General features: G+C 42.8%; 1 protein-coding gene across 3 annotated transcripts in view; it reads left to right on the top strand.

Annotated features, from left to right (window-relative positions):
• Nucleotides 1-18,857, top strand: part of FLT3 (fms related receptor tyrosine kinase 3) — a 117,027-nt gene that overhangs the window by 80,774 nt on the left and 17,396 nt on the right. For all 3 annotated transcript variants that reach the window (XM_032879965.1, XM_032879964.1, XM_032879963.1), the window contains 11 exons: nucleotides 32-171; nucleotides 265-418; nucleotides 1,436-1,604; nucleotides 9,764-9,867; nucleotides 10,817-10,925; nucleotides 11,198-11,376; nucleotides 12,154-12,260; nucleotides 12,347-12,479; nucleotides 12,569-12,673; nucleotides 15,875-15,985; nucleotides 16,871-17,024. In XM_032879965.1, the coding sequence (XP_032735856.1) occupies nucleotides 32-171; nucleotides 265-418; nucleotides 1,436-1,604; nucleotides 9,764-9,867; nucleotides 10,817-10,925; nucleotides 11,198-11,376; nucleotides 12,154-12,260; nucleotides 12,347-12,479; nucleotides 12,569-12,673; nucleotides 15,875-15,985; nucleotides 16,871-17,024 (1,465 nt within the window). The remainder of the gene's footprint in view (nucleotides 1-31; nucleotides 172-264; nucleotides 419-1,435; nucleotides 1,605-9,763; nucleotides 9,868-10,816; nucleotides 10,926-11,197; nucleotides 11,377-12,153; nucleotides 12,261-12,346; nucleotides 12,480-12,568; nucleotides 12,674-15,874; nucleotides 15,986-16,870; nucleotides 17,025-18,857) is intronic.

Genomic DNA, 18,857 nt, shown 5'->3' with positions numbered 1-18,857 from the left:
TTTCTCACTCGGGATGTTTTCGTCCTTCCAGATCTAAATCAAACGCCTCAGACCACACCGCCACAGTTATTTCTTAAAGTAGGGGAACCCTTATGGATAAGGTGCAAAGCTGTTCACGTAAACCACGGATTCGGACTCAGCTGGGAGCTAGAAAATAAAGCGCTGGGGGAGGTAATATGACAAGTTTGCATTCTGAAACTGCAGATGGCCGCAAAGTATGGGTTGAAGTCATTAAATTCAAACTCTTGTTTTATTAAAATCCAGGGCAGCTCCTTTGAGATGAGTACCTATTCCACAAACAGAACTATGATACGGATTCTGTTTGCTTTTGTATCATCAGTGGGAAGAAACGACACCGGCTATTACACTTGTTCCTCTTCAGAACATCCCAGTAAATCAGCTCTGGTTACCATCATAGGTAATGCGGGCTGCTCCCTCTGTCTTTCTCCATACTTTCAGTTGCTTTAGTGTGGAATGTGAGGTATGGACTGCAAATTCTGATATCGGTACACAGTAGCATCAAAAAGCCGAGCACGAAACTGAAATAGAATCGTTTTGTAACTAGAAGCTACCTGCCCCTTTCCTTTTCCACTTAAACCGTGCTCGGTTGAATGCCACTGTCTTTGTACTGTCATTGTAACGTGACTGTCTGTTTGTGGATGTTTGTCTACCAATAGACTAAGTTGCCAAAGGATGGAAATAATCCCTTCTATATCCTTGTGGTCCCAGAACCTGGCAGAGAGCCTGACTCAAAATTGGCACCTGATATATACTTGTTCTGAGAACTGCAGGTGACGGGCAGGGACAGAGAGAAGGGACAAGCGCTTAGATGCACGGAAACTGGGTGGGCTGTGCAGGATTTGAAAATAACCGTGCTTCAATAATCTCAGATCAGGTGGCAGCCTCAGACATGCTAGGAAATGAAGTGATTCTCATATCAAACTAACAAGTAAGTCCTCCATAAAGAAATCTGGTGAATACTGCTGGCCAGATTGTTTTATTTGTGCCCGAGATGATTTTTAGGTGGGACAAATCACTCACCGAGAGAGCCGTTTTCACTCAGCAGAGGGCTTCCAAATTCTGTCAGTCAGTCGCCCCAACGTGGACATGCTTGCCTGGGCTGGGGGAGCTCTTGGATCTCTTGAAATTGTCCATAAAATATGGAGGTTGATTTATATACATTTCTTTGGGGAGGGAGTCAATTACTGACATCCAATTCTTAGAGGAATCTTGACTGTTCACTCAGTGAACCCAGGTTGATAACTAGGGAGAGGACTCTTGAATTTCTTGTCGACTGTCAGTTCTGACCTGCGGCATGGCCACATCGGAGTTTTCTTATGTGAAACTGATGAATAAAAATGTATTTTATCTTTACAATGTATGTCCATATGAATCCCATCTAATGTATAAACGTACTTTTTTTTTTTTTTAACAGAAAAGGGATTTATAAATGGTTCCAAATCGAGTGAAGACTATGAGATTGACCAGTATGAAGAGTTTTGTTTTTCTGTCAGGTTTAAAGCATATCCGCAGATCAGATGTACGTGGACCTTCTCTCGAAAATCATTTCCTTGTGAGCAGCGTGGCCTTGATGACGGGTCCAGGTGAGCCGACAGACTGCTCAGGGGCTCTCTGGACTTAGCGCAGCCCTCCTTCTCGCCCCCAGAAGAGCGGTTCTGTATTACAAGTTTTTATATTACTGAGTTGACATGGAAGATGAGAAGAGAAAAAGCAAAGACGAGGCCATTGTAATAGTCTTAGAATCAGTTCAAATCGCAGAACCCCCTGCACAAAAAAAACCTCAGAAAGAATCCTACTAGTCTGAGTATGGTTCCGAGGCATTTTCTGAGTCACTCGATTGTTACTTCCTATTCGAGAGTACTGTGCTTTACTAGGCCGAATCTCCCTCTGCACGTATGCAGATGATTGAGGAAGTAAAACCCATTAAAAACAGCAAAACATTACCTACAAGTGTATTGATTTAACTTTTCAAAAATATCAATGCAGAAATAGCCTAAGAATAAATGCTGAAGGAAAATTCCATTTTCCAGGGGATTTGTACAGCTGTATTCAAGACTGTCTTACAGGACAAACTCTTCGTTCCCTCTTCGGGAAACAGAAAACAACTCTTTTTTTCTGGTGTTTCCTAGAGCTGTGACACCTCTTATCTCTCAGATGTCGTCCTGTGTACCAGGATTTCATGCGAGGTTCTGAGTGCCTGAAAGACATTTGTCATCCCTCAAACACGTCAGTGGTCTAGAATAAAGCATTTCTTGACGTGTGGTCCATAAACCACTTCTGCAGGAATCATCTGGGCAAATGTTAAAAATGTTAAAAATATGTTAAAAATATGGGAACATGTCCCATTCCAGACATGCTCAACAATTGGGGCAAAATGCCCAGATTCTACTTGTTTTCCTTCCCTCTGGTGAGTCCTGTCAAGGGTCTAGATCTGTGTTCTGCATACACTAGCTAACCAGCCACGATGGCTGTTGAGTACTTGAAATCGACTAGTCCTGATTGAGATGTGCCATAACTGTAAAATACACACTAGATTTTGAAGACTTAGTTTGGAAAATAAAAAGACTATAAAATATCTCAATTTTTAAGCTGATTATAAGTTAAATTATAGTATTTTAGATATATCCAGTTAAATAAAAACAATGTTTAGTTTTTGCTTATTTTTTTCTTTTTTTATTTGACATTTTATTTTATTTTTATTTATTTATTTACCATTTTTTTTACTTTTTTACTTTTAAAAGACTTTTTAATTTATTTATTTGACAGAGAGGCAGCGAGAGAGGGAACACAAGCGGGGGGCGGGGGGGGGGTGGGAGAGGGAGATGCAGACTTCCCTCAGAGCAGGGAGCCCGATGCAGGGCTCGATCCCAGGACCCTGGGATCATGACCTGAGGGAGACGCGTAATGACTGAGCCACCTAGGTGCCCTGTTATTTTCTTTTTCATAGCTAACTGGAAAATTTTAAATTACCTGTATGGCTTGCATTCTGTTTCTATCAGATAACATTGGTCCAGGTGAAGAGAAAAAGTTGTTTTTTTTAACCTGGATTCATCTCTGTTTCACAATTACTGTGCTATTCTTCATACCCCAAAATGGTTTATAAGTGATCTTTGTTTGCATTTTTAGAAAGACTGTAATGCAGAGTTTGCATGGAACCCTCTGTCCTCTCTTGCCCTAACCTCTTAATGTCCAAAGCATTCATTTTGCAGTTAATCAAGAACACAGTCTTTGACCTGTGAGCTGACTGATACCCACTTTCTGAATTGGGGTTTCTCTAAAGCAAACTATTGACATCCTGGGCTGGATAATTCTTTGTTCTGGGAACTGTCCTTTGCATTGTTTGATCTTTACCAGGATCTCCGGCCTCCACCCAGTGGATGTCAGTAGAAACCCTACCCTCAGCTGTGACAACCAAAAATATCTCTGGACATTGCCACATATCCCTGCTTTGGAGAAATTGCCTGGGGTTGAGAACCACTGCCACAGACGGATCACCCCCATTGTCATAAGCGCTTATTCTGAATTATCAAACCTTTGAATGTAGGCAGCCGGGGAGTCAGCCCCTGTCTTTCTGTTGAATTGACCACCACAAGCCTCTGTTCGGATGAATATCAGTGATAACAACATCCACTCCCTTCTTTGTATTGTGACCTGTGTCAGAGAAGCTCTTAGTGCTATGGGATTCTCTCCTGAACCTGATTCAAAGAGCTAGAGGATCAATTCTCTTTAATTCAACAAATATTCTTTAAATATCTTCTCAATGGGCTTGATGCTATGAGGGTCTACAAGAATGAATAAGGTAATGTCTCTTTCTCTCTCTCCAACCCCCAGAATTAGACTGGCACATTCATGGTCAAGGGGCATCTTGGATACGATTCATTGCTCCTTTGCTTCTGACTTCTGACACAAGCTCTTGAGTTTTTACAGAATCACTGATTAGAGGACCATGTCTCTCTCTTATACAATACCTCGTTGAGGCAACTTGTATTTAATGAATGAATGAATGAATTCATCATCATCCCTGGAAGTGGTGATGCAGGGCCTGGGCCAGAAGGAGTCAGTGGCATCCTCTGTGCCCTGCGAGGACCACACACCAGACACTCACACAACACCCAACACCCAAGAGTTTGTTTTATCTGAAAAGTTCTAGAAGAGCTGCAGTGTTTGGTGGTGATGCTGACACACTGGGTACAGGGCTTGTCAGTGATAATGGTGTGCCTGATATCCTGTATCACCCTATAGGCCATGTAACACACAACACAAGGGGAAGACAGACCGTCCTTGAAGAAGGATGCTCAAAATACCGAACAAAAAGTGAATAACGAGAAATCTAAACGTAGCTTCAAGTGAGGGCCCTGAATGTCTTTTGCTCTCCACACCAGACTCGGAGTTGAGAGAACAGGTGGCTAGCTCAATATTGGATATAAATTTTTTTATTTAAAAAGTTTCCAATTTACTAATAAGCTAAAAGAATCATACAGTGAGCATCCTTTCCCCTAACACTTACATTCAAAGTTCAAACAAAACTGAAATTTGTTGTTCAAAGTTCAACCAAACTGAAATTTGTTGGTGAAGGACCATATCTTAATCATGTTGCAACAGATGACTTTATAAGCAGAGTGACATGAGCTTTTGTAGTGATAACTGGAAGGCCCTCTGTAGGAACCTGCCTCATGAAAGAAGACTGTGTGGTCGTTGTGCGTGTGCCGGAAGTCTGTCAGCTTCCCCACCTTCACAGCTTCGTTTCTCCTATTTACTTCCTCAAACATCACACCCCAACTGTGAGGGCTTGTCTTTCTGTGTTTACATTTTATTCCACTGTAATTCTCTAGCAGTCTTGATATCTTCATCTTGAGAAGAGGTCCTAGGATAGTCATTGGTTGCTTTGCATAATTTCCTGTCCCTCTAGACTTCCTTATAAATGCTGACTCTACCTCAGCCTTTCCCAGTTTTGTGGTTCAAACAAACAAACAAATCTTAAGATGTTAGAATTATTTAGTGATTCCTTCTGAAAGACTCTCCTTAGCTTGCCTGATTCCTGTGTTTTTCTTTTCCCTGGAGTATTTCATTTTCCACCTCCAGTAGCTTGGAGTTCTGCACACACTGGGCATTAGGTGAACACTTAGGGGAGACAGCAGGGGGGTGGGCATGTGACTTCTGAGCCATAAGATGCTGTCCTTCTCAAGAACAGATTAACAGGAAAGCAGGCTCTCAAGTCAATAAATGATATGTAATTGCAGAAGTGTATTGAGCCTCTCTGGGAAGACTCTTTTTTTTTTTTTTTTTTTTTTTTTTTGCTCTGGAAAGAGATGGGTCTTGAAGGCATCTAGAAAGGAGGGAGCAGTCGTGTGGGTTCAGTAAAGCACCGAGAGCCCCCAGCAAACCTTGTCCCTCTTCACTGCTGCTGTTTGGGGCACCTGTCCTTTCCTCCCAAAGATGCCACTCACTGAGAGCAAAAGAAACTTCTTTAAACTCTGACCACATACCAGACAATGTGCACATCCTTTATGTGGATTACCTCAGTTAATGTCCATAATTCCATTTTTTTGAAAGATGGAAACAGGCTGTTACTTGCCCACGTGAAGCAAAGACAGTACTCTTCCTTTACTCCTGTTTTCTGAAACTGCTTTAAAAAAAAATAGAAATAACACCAATAACTCTACCTCCAGAGATTATATTTCAGACTTTTTCTATGTAACCACCATGATAGAAACATATAAATACAGGTTTTATACAACTATGGCATTAATTTTGCAATTTCTAACCTGATTTTTTATTTAAAATATATCGTGAGCATCTCTTTATGATACTGAATATATTATATCTTACCTTATTTACATTAGCATCTTAATGGCTGCACAGTATTCTGCTTTTTGGACCATTGTATTTTAACCGAATCTTGTTGATGGGCATTTACTTTAGTTTTTGGGGGGATTTTTTGCTGCCTTTTTTTTTTTATTTTAAAGATTTATTTATTTATTTATTTGACAGAGAGAGATCACAAGTAGGCAGAGAGGCAGGCAGAGAGAGAGGAAGGGAAGCAGGCTCCCCGCTGAGCAGAGAGCCTGATTCGGGGCTCGATCCCAGGTCCCTGAGATCATGACCTGAGCCAAAGGCAGAGGCTTTAACCCACTGAGTCACCCAGGCGCCCCTTTCTTTTTGTTTTAATGTGATTTTCTCACAGTATACGCTACAGTAAAGTTTCTAAATTTCTTTTATACTCAAAACGATTACTGGAGTTAATAAGCCTCATTGTAATGATAATCGAACACATACATTGTGTTCAATATGGGAGCTGGGGCCCATTATAGATACGTCACACAAAACTACTTAAAAATGTAACACAGTGTTCTCCTCCCACAACCATACGTGGTCAGTACTACCACTGTCTTCATTTCACGGATGAGGAGGTACAGAGAGGTTAAGTGACTTGCCCAAGGTCACACTACTGGGCAATGGCAGAGTTGGGATTCTGGAAAAAACAGCTGACTTCAGAGCCTATGTTTTTAACCACATCACTATACTGGCTCTGGACGCCAACTCATTTCAAAAGTGTAGAAGTCCCAAACCCAGAGTATAAGAAAACAAAAATGTGAGCGATGCAATCATTTTCTTCTGTTATTTAAAAATAAAGTGTGCCTCCTAATGAGATGGGCCATGCTTTGTTATTCAGTGCATAATGGTTCTATTGCTCCAGGTTTGCTGACTCCCCCTTGATAAAATAAAAACGAGGATGGTATTATATAGTGTCATATGAAATCATCAAATTTCATCAAATATCATCAAATCATATTATATAGTGTCATATGAAACCTTCCTCCCACCTCCTGACTCTCTTTATCTCCCTCGGGACAGAAGTTGGAACAGATCAGATCCAACTTCAGCCTGGCCATGTTCCCCTTCTACAGTGGTAGAATCGAGGGCTTCTTGATCAGATAGCACTCGGTGCTGGGGAAAGCCTCCCCCAGTCCCATCAGCTTTTTGCTCTCCACTTTCAGAAGCTCTCAGCTTCCCCAGTGCATGCTGTATTATTCTCCGCATGCTGATTTGACTTTAATAATCCCTTGCTCTTTGCAGAAAGCATTCTTCACTTAGAGAACAAGTACTCCCCGAGCCACTGGGAAGACCCAGCCCTTCCCCATCCCCTCTCCTCTAGACACTACACGGAAAGTAAAGAGGACCTTCATTTCGCTTGTGCAGAGAAGAAAACTCTTTTTGTGGTTGTATGTCACCAAGATACTCCTTCACTGTAAACTCCAATGTCCTGATCTCCCATCTCATGCCAGCTGGCCATTTCTAGAAAAACCCTGAGGGGAAAGAGGAAGCTTTGTATCTCCAGATCACCTGGTTGGTTATTCCCCTTGGAATTCCCAGAGGCGGTTCAGTGACCCAGTTGTTGCTTTTGCTAGGGTTAACTGTCAGCGAAGGGTGGAACTGGGGCCCAAGCAGTTGACAATGATCTGGATATGTGGTTTTGTGATCAGGCTACTTAGGTGACCCATTTCCTACCCGGAAGAGTGAGAACATTTCAGATGCTCTCTTGTCTATCCCATGGCAAATCATACTCCATTAAGACAGCACAAAAGACTTAGGAGGGAAAAAGTTCACCAAACATTTTGCTTTGGTCCGCGTGATAATCACTAATTGCACTGGTAGTTTCTTCAGTCCAGTTGATTGGTGCTCTTGGCGTCCAGTGAGAATTAACATTTTCTCTTTTAGAAGCATTTATCTTTCCCTTCTTGGGCCACTTACATTCTGCCTTCCTAAAGTCTGGGAATCAAAAGTAGCTACATTTACTTTTCTCCCTAATGTTATACTGGTGTGTTCCCCCATCTTTCCATCACTTCCACGTCACCAGCCATTTCCTTGTTGTCCACAGGTAGGTCAGGATAAGAAATTCCTCTTTCTACTTCAGCCTTCTTGTTGTTAACAGGGCAAACAAACAAAAAACAAACAGGGGAAACAAAAAACTCATTAAATGCTCACTCTGATAGGCCAGAGAAATGAATTCCCTTATCGCTATACAAAGTCAGAATTACCCTTTAGCTTTGGAGTTGAGGGCACAGAACACTGGTGTCAAATACACATGGGCTTCAAAGCTCCTCTATCAGTCAGGTGCCAAGTGTGGCTGTTGAGTCTTAGAGAATCAGCTGGGATTCCGCTGTCTCCCTCTTCCGTACCCAGCACAGCACCTGCTAATTGTATTTGTTTTTCCTGGTGCCTCTTGGGTTTGCTCTTTCCAATCCTTTCCCATTTTCCCTGCCTTAGATAGCACTCGCTTTTGCGTGCTCTGAATTCTCAAATCTGAACTTTTACTTCCGCTCTCATTGGACTTCCCACTCTACTGGAGTCACTGGTCTACTTTCACCACCAATGTGAAAATGCTGTGAGAACAGAAACTTACCTCTTATACCTCACTGTTGTATCCCCAATTCCTCCAAAAAGTAGATTTTACTGTTGGTAATACAGTGAATGAATGAATGAATTCATTAATTCCTATGTTACTGCAACTGCCTCCAGACCTCTCTCCTGCCATCAGTCTAAACTACAGTACTGTTCGTGGTGTTCCTTTCCTGTTCAAGAATCCACAGAATCTTCCTGATTTCCCCATGAGGTTTAAATAATGAGGCTTGTTTTTCATGGATCCCTGATTACTTGGTCCCACCCTACCCGTTCAGTCTTTTGTCCCACATCTCAACTTGTGCTTCCCTGCTCCTCTCCCTGTGGCCACACCAGTGCCTGTCTCATGGCATTGAGGACAGAAGTCATATTTTATAGGTCTGCATTCTCCATAGCTCCTAGTTTAAGTCTGGTTTCCACACCCCATGTTCTCCTGTTCACACGTCTACCCTAGCAATATGTTTCTCATATATATCTTTTTAATACTGTTGGTAGGTTATATAGAGGTAGCCTAATTAAATATCTTCTGAATAAGCCTTATACTTTCTTATTCTGTTTTAAAGGAAATTTTTTTCTATTTCTTGGATGCATAAAGGCATATTCAAAAGCTCTTTGATCCCCTATCTCCCCTATAGTATCTAATATCCGGCTATAACATTCGGCATCCTAGATACCCGGTAGGCATGGTGGCTAATCTCCAATACCAAGTTGTCTGTGTCCAAATGTACTGAGTGGTCAATGAGCACTCCTAGTAAATACTGGAGCCTGAAGCCACCTACAGGATTCTGTACAAACTCAGTGGATTTGAGACCTTGTCATTGTTAATTGCTATTAAAGTCAAGGATCGGTTATAGGTCCTGCCTTGGACCAATGTCAGAGAGCCATCCTTTTAGGAAGCAGGGGGATTATGGGCTCCTCTCCCTATAGAGGTTCTTCCAAATGTCTGGGAAGTCAAACTAGTCCAGACGGTATAGAACAGTAGGGGCAGGAACCTTTTTGTCTCTCTTAGGAGCCCCAGCCTAGAGGAGGGCTTCTCAACCTTAAACGTGCATATGAATCGTGTGGAGATCATCTTAAAAGGCAGACTCTGAGTCGGTAGGTTTAGGGTGGGACCTGAAATTCTGTATTTCAGACAAGCTTCTAGATAATACCAATGCTGATGTTACCTGGCTGTGGACCACACCACACTTAGATTAGCAAGGGCCTAGCACACAGACTCCTCCTTGTCCACTGGACTTTAGGGAGTCAGAGTCTCAAGGAAGGCTCCTAAGCATAATGACGTTCATTTCAGCATCTCCTATAAGGATCTGGCTAAGTGGATATTTAATTCTTTTTCAAACAGCATATCTAAGTTTTGCAACCATAAACACCAGCCGGGAGAATATATATTCCATGCAGAAAATGATGATGCTGAATTCACAAAAATGTTCACGCTGAACATAAGAAGTAAGTTAAATTATCAAGAAATCTCATTTTCTTTTCATAACTCCTTCATTATGTATTAATTATGACCAGAAAGAGCTAAGTAGTGGCTTAGAAGGGATGCTATAAGTTATTTTTATATGCTGAAGTATGTTGAAAATTTACTTCAAATCTACTGGCTTTATTTATTTTTTTAAAAGATTTTATTTATTTATTTGACAGAGAGAGATAAAGGGAACGCAAGCAGGGGGAGTGGGAGAGGGAGAAGCAGGCTTCCCACTGAGCAGAGAGCCCGAGGCGGGGCTCGATCCCAAGACCCTAAGATCATGACCTGAGCTGAAGGCAGAGGCTTAACCCCCTAAGCCACCCAGACGTCCCTACTGGCTTTGTTGTTTATATATAGATCTATATATCCATATATAGATAGATAAATACCTGTATATCTCTTTCTGTGTTCATCCCTTGAAGCTAAGATAATGCTTCCATGTCCTGTCTGAACACACTTTGGTGTAGTGCCTCGTTGGTTTTGGTACCTTGAAAGGTCATGTTAAGGAACAGCTAAAAGTCATGATATCTGCCATTGGTTTGTCTTAGTAATTTCTGTTTCTTTAAAAGAAGATATAAAAAGCGGAGAGTACATTTCATTGGACTTTTGTAAGGGTTTCTCCTGAAGCTCAGAATCATTTTGATTCTTCGAGGTTATAGAGTAGCGCGCCTTGGCTCTCTACAGGAGGGGCCTGGCCGTGGAAAAGGGGTGTTTTGCAGATGGGTGGTAGGGCTGCCTGGACAGAAAATTCCATACAAGGGGCAAAAAGGGAATAACCAGAGGGCTTGAGTCATCCTGCCTATGAAACACCCTTGCCGAGGCACAAACAGCCTGGAGTGGACGGGCAGCCTTGATGAAGCGAACGCTGAAGCCATTTCTGGAAAGTCCCATACCACAGGAGCTTAATTTAGGTGTTATTCTCTACAGGGAAACCTCAGGTGCTAGCCAAGACATCAGCAAGTCAGGCTTCGTGTTCCTCTGATGGCTACCCATTACCATCTTGGACCTGGAAGAAGTGTTCAGATAAGTCTCCCAAGTAAGCAGGACATTGGTGTCTCTTGTGTTGGAAGAACATAGAACTCTTACTCTCTCTGACATATCGACTCTTTCTCATGAATACCTTTAAGAAGAAATGGTGAAGTATTTAAAATGTTTACCTTCTGAGTCAACCATAATTCTCAAAGGTCACAGAGCATTTCTGATAACTTAGAACAGCGAAATCCCTTTCCAAGCTCCCGAGACCATCCTAACTTCTAATCTGACCACAGCCCCACCTGCCTGATTTCTCTGTCGGCCATTTCTTTTCAGCTGCACAGAGGAGATCACAGAAGGAATCTGGAATAAAAAGGCTAACCGAAAAGTGTTTGGACAGTGGCTATCGAGCAGCACCCTTAACATGAGTGAGGCCGTGAAGGGATTCCTGGTGAAGTGCTGTGCCTACAATTCCCTTGGCACATCCTGTGAAACAATCCTCCTAAACTCGCCAGGTATACAGTAGTCACTACCATAATACACCACCTCCAGGAATTCCCCACTAGAAGGCTGTCCCCATCATTGGCTTTTATTTGGGGAATTTCACCAGAGCGCATAGGTTCGGTGTGCTTTTTGAAGGCTTTTTGAGTCAGGCAAGAATCCCCACTGAACCTTTGCCATTTTGTAATTCAGGGACAGAATGACTTCTGCTTACGTGAGTGTGACTTACGCATTACAGTGATGGAGGCAGAACCATAAACCCTGAGAACAGGAAGTATCTACTGAAAGATCCAACTCAAGAGAAACTGATTTAGTAATTTGGGGTCCCTTCCATTTTCCCTCTTGGTTCATCTCCTTCTGTTCTTTTAGCCTGCTTTTTTATACTTTTGAGTTTGTTTTTTTTTAGAACCCTCCAAACTTAAACAAGTCTGAACCTGCCCACCTACACGACCAACTTCCCATTCATAGGATACCTTCATCGGGAGAGCACAAACTTCTTTTATTTTTTTAATCTGACTTATATATCCCATGGGTTTAACTCGATGTCATTTGTATAACCCTAATAAGTGATTTTTAAGAATGGGGTCAAAGTCAGCCACAATTTTCTAGGAAGGGAACTTGGCCTTTAGATGGACATTGCCTGATTTTCTGAGGGGAGAGGAGTATTTGTCAAGTGCTTGCGAGGACTGCAAATGATGGTTCCTCAAACAGGAGGTGAGAGATGATAATGAGATTCTAGTCCAACCACCAGGAACACGGGTTCATTGCTCGGTGACACTCTTGCCTTGCAGGGCCCTTCCCTTTCATCCAAGACAACATCTCCTTCTATGCAACAGTTGGGCTGTGTCTTCCCTTCATCGCTGCTCTGACCATGCTGATCTGTCACAAGTACAAAAAGGTAAAAGCACAGGTGAAAATTCCTCCCTGTTTCCCATTTCTGAGGGACTGCCTGTTGCTCATGGACCCATTATTTCATCTCTGAAGCAATTCAGGTATGAAAGTCAGCTGCAAATGGTGCAGGTGACCGGCTCTTTGGATAATGAGTACTTCTACGTTGACTTCAGAGAATATGAATATGATATCAAATGGGAGTTTCCAAGAGAAAATTTAGAATTTGGTAAGAACCGACCGGTCCCAGTGTTTCTGTAGCATTTCCTTTCTGTTGGAAAATCTCTAACATGCCCTCACTGACCATTTGTCTTACAGGGAAGGTATTAGGATCAGGTGCTTTTGGAAAAGTGATGAATGCAACAGCTTATGGAATTAGTAAAACAGGAGTCTCAATCCAGGTGGCAGTCAAAATGCTGAAAGGTACAGTAAAGTGGGATGCCCGGGTGACTCAGTCGGTTAAGGGTCTGCTTTTGGCTTGGGTCGTGATCCCAGGGTCCTGGGATTAAGACCTGTGTGGGGCTCCCTGCTCAGCGGGGAGCCTGATTCTCCCTCTCCTCCCTGCTTGTGCTCACTGTCACCATCTCTGTCTCTCTCTCAAATAAATAAATAAAATCTTTAAAAAAAAAAAGTACAAGTGGAATGATGTCCACACCATGCACAAAAATGGGAGGCATGGTCTCCCACCTCCTCATCTACTCTTTTCCATCATTTTTATGGCTATGGCTTGCCATTCTTCAGGGCTTAAAGGGGACTGACTTGGGGTTCGGGTCAACCAAGTTGTGAATATAAAACACAAGTCGCAAATGCAAAACTCCGCCTCTTCTTCCTCTTCTGTTTTTTTTGAGTGTTTTCGGCTTCAGTATTAGGGGGTACTTTTACTACAGGCAGATGTTCTTTCTCACATTTTGACACACACTCTGGGTAGAAGAACAAGTTGAAGCCCTCTGTATTCTCACTTCCCACTCGTGGCTTCATGCCCTCCCACCTGGCCTCCACCGCCATCCCTCCCCTTAGCATTGCTCCCCCAGCCAGAGCCCCAGTCAGCTTCTGCTGAGGTGATCAGCAACTTCCAACAAACTAAGTCTAATGAACATCTTTCAGTCTTCATGCTGCTTGAATTTTCAGCATAAATTGGCACAACTGACTGTTCTGTCCTTTAAATGCTTTCTTCCTCTGGTTTCCATGTCACCATATTCTTCTGTTTTTCCTCCTCCCTCTCCACCTGCTTCACCATCCTTTGCTGGCTCCTCCTCTTCTACCCAGTTTTCTGGGTGGGGTTCCAGAAGGCTCTCTCCTGGGCCTCCTTCCCTTTTCCCTCCACACGCTCGCCACAGGCTAGGTCAAAGACAACCTGACTTCATCCCACATTCTCACAATCATGCCTCCCTTCTGAGCCCAAGGTTTTGTCTAAATGCTTGGGTGTCTCAAAAGTGTCTGTAATTCAGACTGAACTCCTCCAGCCCTGGCCCTCCACCAACGCTCCTTGTCTGTGACTGGTTACAAGTACTAGTGACTAGCCGCATCTCCCACAGTCAGGCAAACCAGAAACCATCTTCATTCTAGCACCCTACATAGCCATCCCTCTCAGGTTCCCTGCTTGGTGTTCCTTGAACCCATCCTCTCCAAGCAGATCATTTTCCTACTTCATGTTGCCAGGTGTTTTTAATTACTCCTGAACTAGTCTACACAGCCCTGCGGGATCTGGCTGCCCACCTCCCCACCTTGCACTCAGCACGGGAGCACACTGGCCTTCTTTCAGTTCCTCCAGAGCTCCATGCTCCCTCCCTTCCCAGGGCTTTTGTACAAGCTGATCCCTCTGCTCACCCTTCCCCTTTCACGTAGTTCTCTCCCACTCCTCTTCTAGATCTCAGCAGAAATAGCACTTCCTCAGGGAAGCCTTCTCTCACACCGCAGAAGAGATCAAGTTCCATGCCCTATGCTCTGTTAGCTCTCTGCAGACTTCTTTCCCATGCAATTTATTACAGTTCTAATGGCATATTTGCTTAATTATCCCATTAATGTCTCATCTGCCACATTAGTCTGTAAGTCTCATGAGGACAGGGGTTGGATCTGTTTATTGTGTTTTCTGTATTTTGATCTTTGCCCAATCTATTACTTCAGTATAAAATATTCGCCCTCCCTCCCCACTGTAAATTCACCTGGTTAACTCTTATTTTTCCTCACGTCTCAGCAACAGGCACTTGGCGTCCCTTTCCGCACCTCTCCACGGCTAGGTTAGGTATCCCTCTTGTGTGACCCCACAGCACCCCCCCATTCATTTGCCACTTTGTATTTATCACACTGTAATAATTGTTTATTTACTCGTCTTCCTTTTCCAGGAGACTCTAAACTCCAGGAAGACAGAGGCTCTATCTTGTCTTTCATTCCTCCATTGCTTGGCACGTTGCCTCATACACTGTAGACATTCAATAAATGCTTGCTCAGTGAATGAATGGATAAGAGTAAATGAAAGTCGGGTAATGACAGTGCTTTGAAAAAGTTAAGCACACCATAAAATATATCACTTTGGTTGAGAGGAACATGCCATGGACCTCTATAAAACGTGAAACAGCGTAAGACATAACCCATACTGGTGGGTCATAGTGCTCACAGTGAAGAATCTCACTCCCATGCCAAGATGTTGGTAGTAAGGATACCCCCAAGAACTCACTAAATCAAAATTGATAGCATCAGTGATCTGAAAAAGTTAGCATAAAGTCTAGGTGTCTTCCAAGGCAAAATAATGACACCTGGGAATATCAGATCAAATTTTCAGTGAATGCAAAAAAAAAGTTACTATGTCTATGAGAAAGAAGACATTAACAGAGGAGTAGGTACCTGGTGTGTGGAGAGGAAAGTCCAAGGACCCTGCCCTTACCTCTAGGGCTCTAGTACACTCTTGGGCAGGAGTTCCCCGATCACCTGGGCACCTCACTCTCAGTGACATGAGACCTTTCAGTTTATCAATAACTACCCTCATGATATGCTTCTAAGCAAGATTATGAGTACAATTTACCAAACTATCTAGACTTATCTTCAGGGAGAGAATGCATTGGCCAACGGATACATTCTAGCCTATTTGCCAGATATATTTCTCATGATCAATCAATGAGTCTCTTGAGAACTTGGTTGGAGGGAATTGGTCTCTTTGACCTTCTCACCATTGGACCCATTGACAAATTTAAGGTTTTAGACCTGAGGACCACAAGCTGGAGCCAACCTTGCTAACATTCCTATCTTGTCTCTCTGTGTCCAACAAATCCAAGAGTCAAAAAGAAAGTTATGTTCCTCCCTTCAGTCAGTATATTTACTAACTTCTACCATAGAGGAAAATAATGCATTTTGTTTTATTTTGTTTTTGAGGGTCAACTCTACTGATTTTTATTTGGGTAAGTAGAGGAACGTCCAGCAGAAAGGCACATTATCAGACCAAACTTTTATATTGCAATCTTTGAAATTCTGTCTTAAACCCAAGATAGTATTATTCAAAATTCATGTATTATTTTATACATTTTAAAATTTTCATGCAAATCTGCTCTGAAGAAAGTTTTCATTTATTAAATGATCTAAAATACCTCTCTTACTTTAGTTTTATATTTTTTCATGCTCTTCCATCGACAGAAAAAGCAGACAGTTCCGAAAGAGAGGCTCTCATGTCTGAACTCAAAATGATGACTCACCTGGGAAACCACGAGAATATCGTGAATCTGCTGGGGGCATGCACACTGTCAGGTAATCAATTCCTACTAAAAACCTCTCATCAAAAATATTTTAGCCTGAAGACAAAGAGGACATTTGTTCTCAATTTTTCCTCTCTCCTCCATCTTCGTACGGGCCCTCAAACCCGAGCGGAGTTAGACATTGAGCGCTCTGAGAGCGGATGAGTCCGTGTAGAGAATGCCTCCCTGCACCGGGCCGGGCCACAAAATTCTAACCTCCTTAAAAACAACAGCAGCACTGCTGGTGCATTTTGTCGACTCTCATTCTACGTGCTCAGGTGGAGCTTCTCCCCAGGCTGTGAAGCTGGCCTCCTTGCAGTGGGGAGAAAGGCCGCAGAGCTTGGCCGCTGCCCAGCTGGGTCGGCTTCAAATACGGGACAACAAGGCCAGGATGCCAACCTTCGTTTTCCCAGCATGCAGTGGCGCATGCGCTCTGATTCACTTCCGCCTAGAAATCCCGGAAGGATGCGCTCGCAGCTCCTTCCTCCTGGGACGGGGACAAAACAAAAAAGAACAAGAGCTGACGGATCTAGGAGGATACCCGTGACCTGTATCTCCCTCCTCAGGCGAACAACAGATCCGCGTAGATTTGCCAAGTGCTCACCACGCTGCTGGCATATCATTCCCAGTTGCAAACTGGAGAATCCAAGTGGCCACTGGTTATTGGTGAGGCGATGGACAGCAAGGGCCCACATGGAAGGCAGGAAAATACCGCTTTCCAAAGGAGTTAGAGCCAAAAGCCAAAATTGAGTTTAAAGTATAAGAGATAAAGTCAGAAAAAGTTGTACTCTCCCCAAGTCAGGGAGCAGTAGGCTTTCCTAGGTGATGCTGTCTGTCACACAGATATCTGAAAGAAATATTTGGAATTTGTATACCTATGATGAAAATTCTATTTCAGGACCAATTTACTTGATTTTTGAATATTGTTGCTATGGTGATCTTCTCAACTATCTAAGAAATAAAAGAGAAAAATTCCACAGGACATGGACGGAGATTTTCAAGGAACACAATTTCAGTTTTTACCCCACTTTCCAATCACACCCAAATTCCAGGTAAGAGAAGTGGGTCAGGGTTTCACAATGATATGTCACAGAACACAGCCCCAGTGTGATGGTTAAACACCCCGCACTGGGCAGTCTCTGAAGGCCAGAGTCCAACCTCGTGTGGTCTATGGGCTCTAAGATCTAGAAAGGTCACTTGTCTTCGCTCTAGCTTCTCTGCTGATCTGGAACAATGAGACTTTCGCTTTCCTGTGGTACAAGGGCTGTAGCTGTCTCCATCCACCTGTGCCTGAATCACACTCTGGCCACATATTCAGTTTGGGGAAGAGTATATTCTTCAGTCCTTCAGCTCTCCTGGATGACGCATAGGAGTTGGTAGAATGAACACTTTCCCATGACATATTCACAGAGAGTAGTGCAGGTCTTGGGAGGTTGGTGCAAAAGAGCTCTGAACTCACACATTGGATCTTCAAAAATCAGAATGGATTAATTGACATAATGTGATGGGGACGAAACTGAGTAGCGGTTAACATTTGTCTCTATGTTCTGTCAATGTCAGTTTATCTCTATGTTCCTCAATCCACAGTGTCATCCTATTTCCTCCACACACGTGAAAGCTCTCCCTTTTCCTGGTGTGTAGGTTTCAGCGTAGAACTTTGGCCTCTTAAGACACTGAGTCTTTTAAGACAGGGATGTTACATCTTAAAGCCAGGAGACCACTTGGAGATCCCCATGGACGTCTTTGTGTGGTTGCCCGAAACCAATTCATGCCTGTCACACCGGTCTTGTCTTTCACACTTCTCAGTTCGTGCTTTAAAACTGAGAAAATTCTGCAATGTCATCTGTATTCTAGAATAGAGTCTCTTAATGAGTCAGATGGTGAGATCAGCATTCCATGGTTAGCAACAGCTAATGCTGGTCAACAGGGTCTTTGATTCATTTTAGTCACTGGGGTATTAATGACACTGAAGCGACTTAGGAATATTTGTGGTCTGCAAGCATAAAGCCATTTGCCAGAGATAGGGGAAATTATAAGTCGGGGTGAATTTGTATGCTGGAATAAATGGAATCATTGTATATAATGCACACAGAATTCCTCAGTGAAGGATTTTATGTTATTCACCACAAAAGAGAGTTTTGTAATCACTGTTTATTAATTTCATGGGAAAAGGAAATGTGCTTTATTTACAAAGACCAACCTGAGAAAAGAGGGATGGTAAAACACAGGTCTTGGAGCACCTGGGTGGCTTAGTCATTAAGTGTCTGCCTTCAGCTCAGGTCATGATCCCAGGGTCCTGGGATTGAGCCCCACACTGGGCTCCCTGCTCAGCGGGAAGCCTGCTTCTCCTTTTCCCTCTGCCCCTGCTTGTCTTCCCTCTCTCACTGTGTCTCTCTCTGTCAAATAAACAAATAAAATCTTAAAAAAAAAAAACACCACACAGGTCTTTATAAGAAGTCTGTATTACAGGAACTTTCATAGGGAAAGTAGGCTTTTAGAAACAGAAGAGGTGTTTGAGTCCTAATTGTGCATCTTGTTAGCTTCATGATTTCAGCAAACCTTTATCTCACCAAGTCTTTTATAAAATGTGACTCTGATACCCAGCTTGTCGAGTTGTGGCAAGGACAGAGTGAGGTCCTGTTTGAACTCTGGGACCCTATACAGATAATGGGATCACTCCTCTCATTAGACTTGGCAAGCTTGATTCCACACATTTTTAATGTCCATACACACAAAAAAATGAACAAGTGGATGGTGTGCTTTTAATCTAAAAGCCCATTTATAACTAGAATTCAATTTTTTTGATAAATTGTGTGGTTTTTTTTAAAGATTTTATTTATTTATTTGACAGACAGAAATCACAAGTAGGCAGAGAGGCAGGCAGA

This window comes from Lontra canadensis, unplaced genomic scaffold (genome assembly GCF_010015895.1).
Source record: "Lontra canadensis isolate GAN:19392208 unplaced genomic scaffold, GSC_riverotter_1.0 scaffold67, whole genome shotgun sequence".
Classification (NCBI taxonomy): domain Eukaryota; kingdom Metazoa; phylum Chordata; class Mammalia; order Carnivora; family Mustelidae; genus Lontra; species Lontra canadensis.
This window is presented reverse-complemented; position numbering and strand designations above follow the sequence as displayed.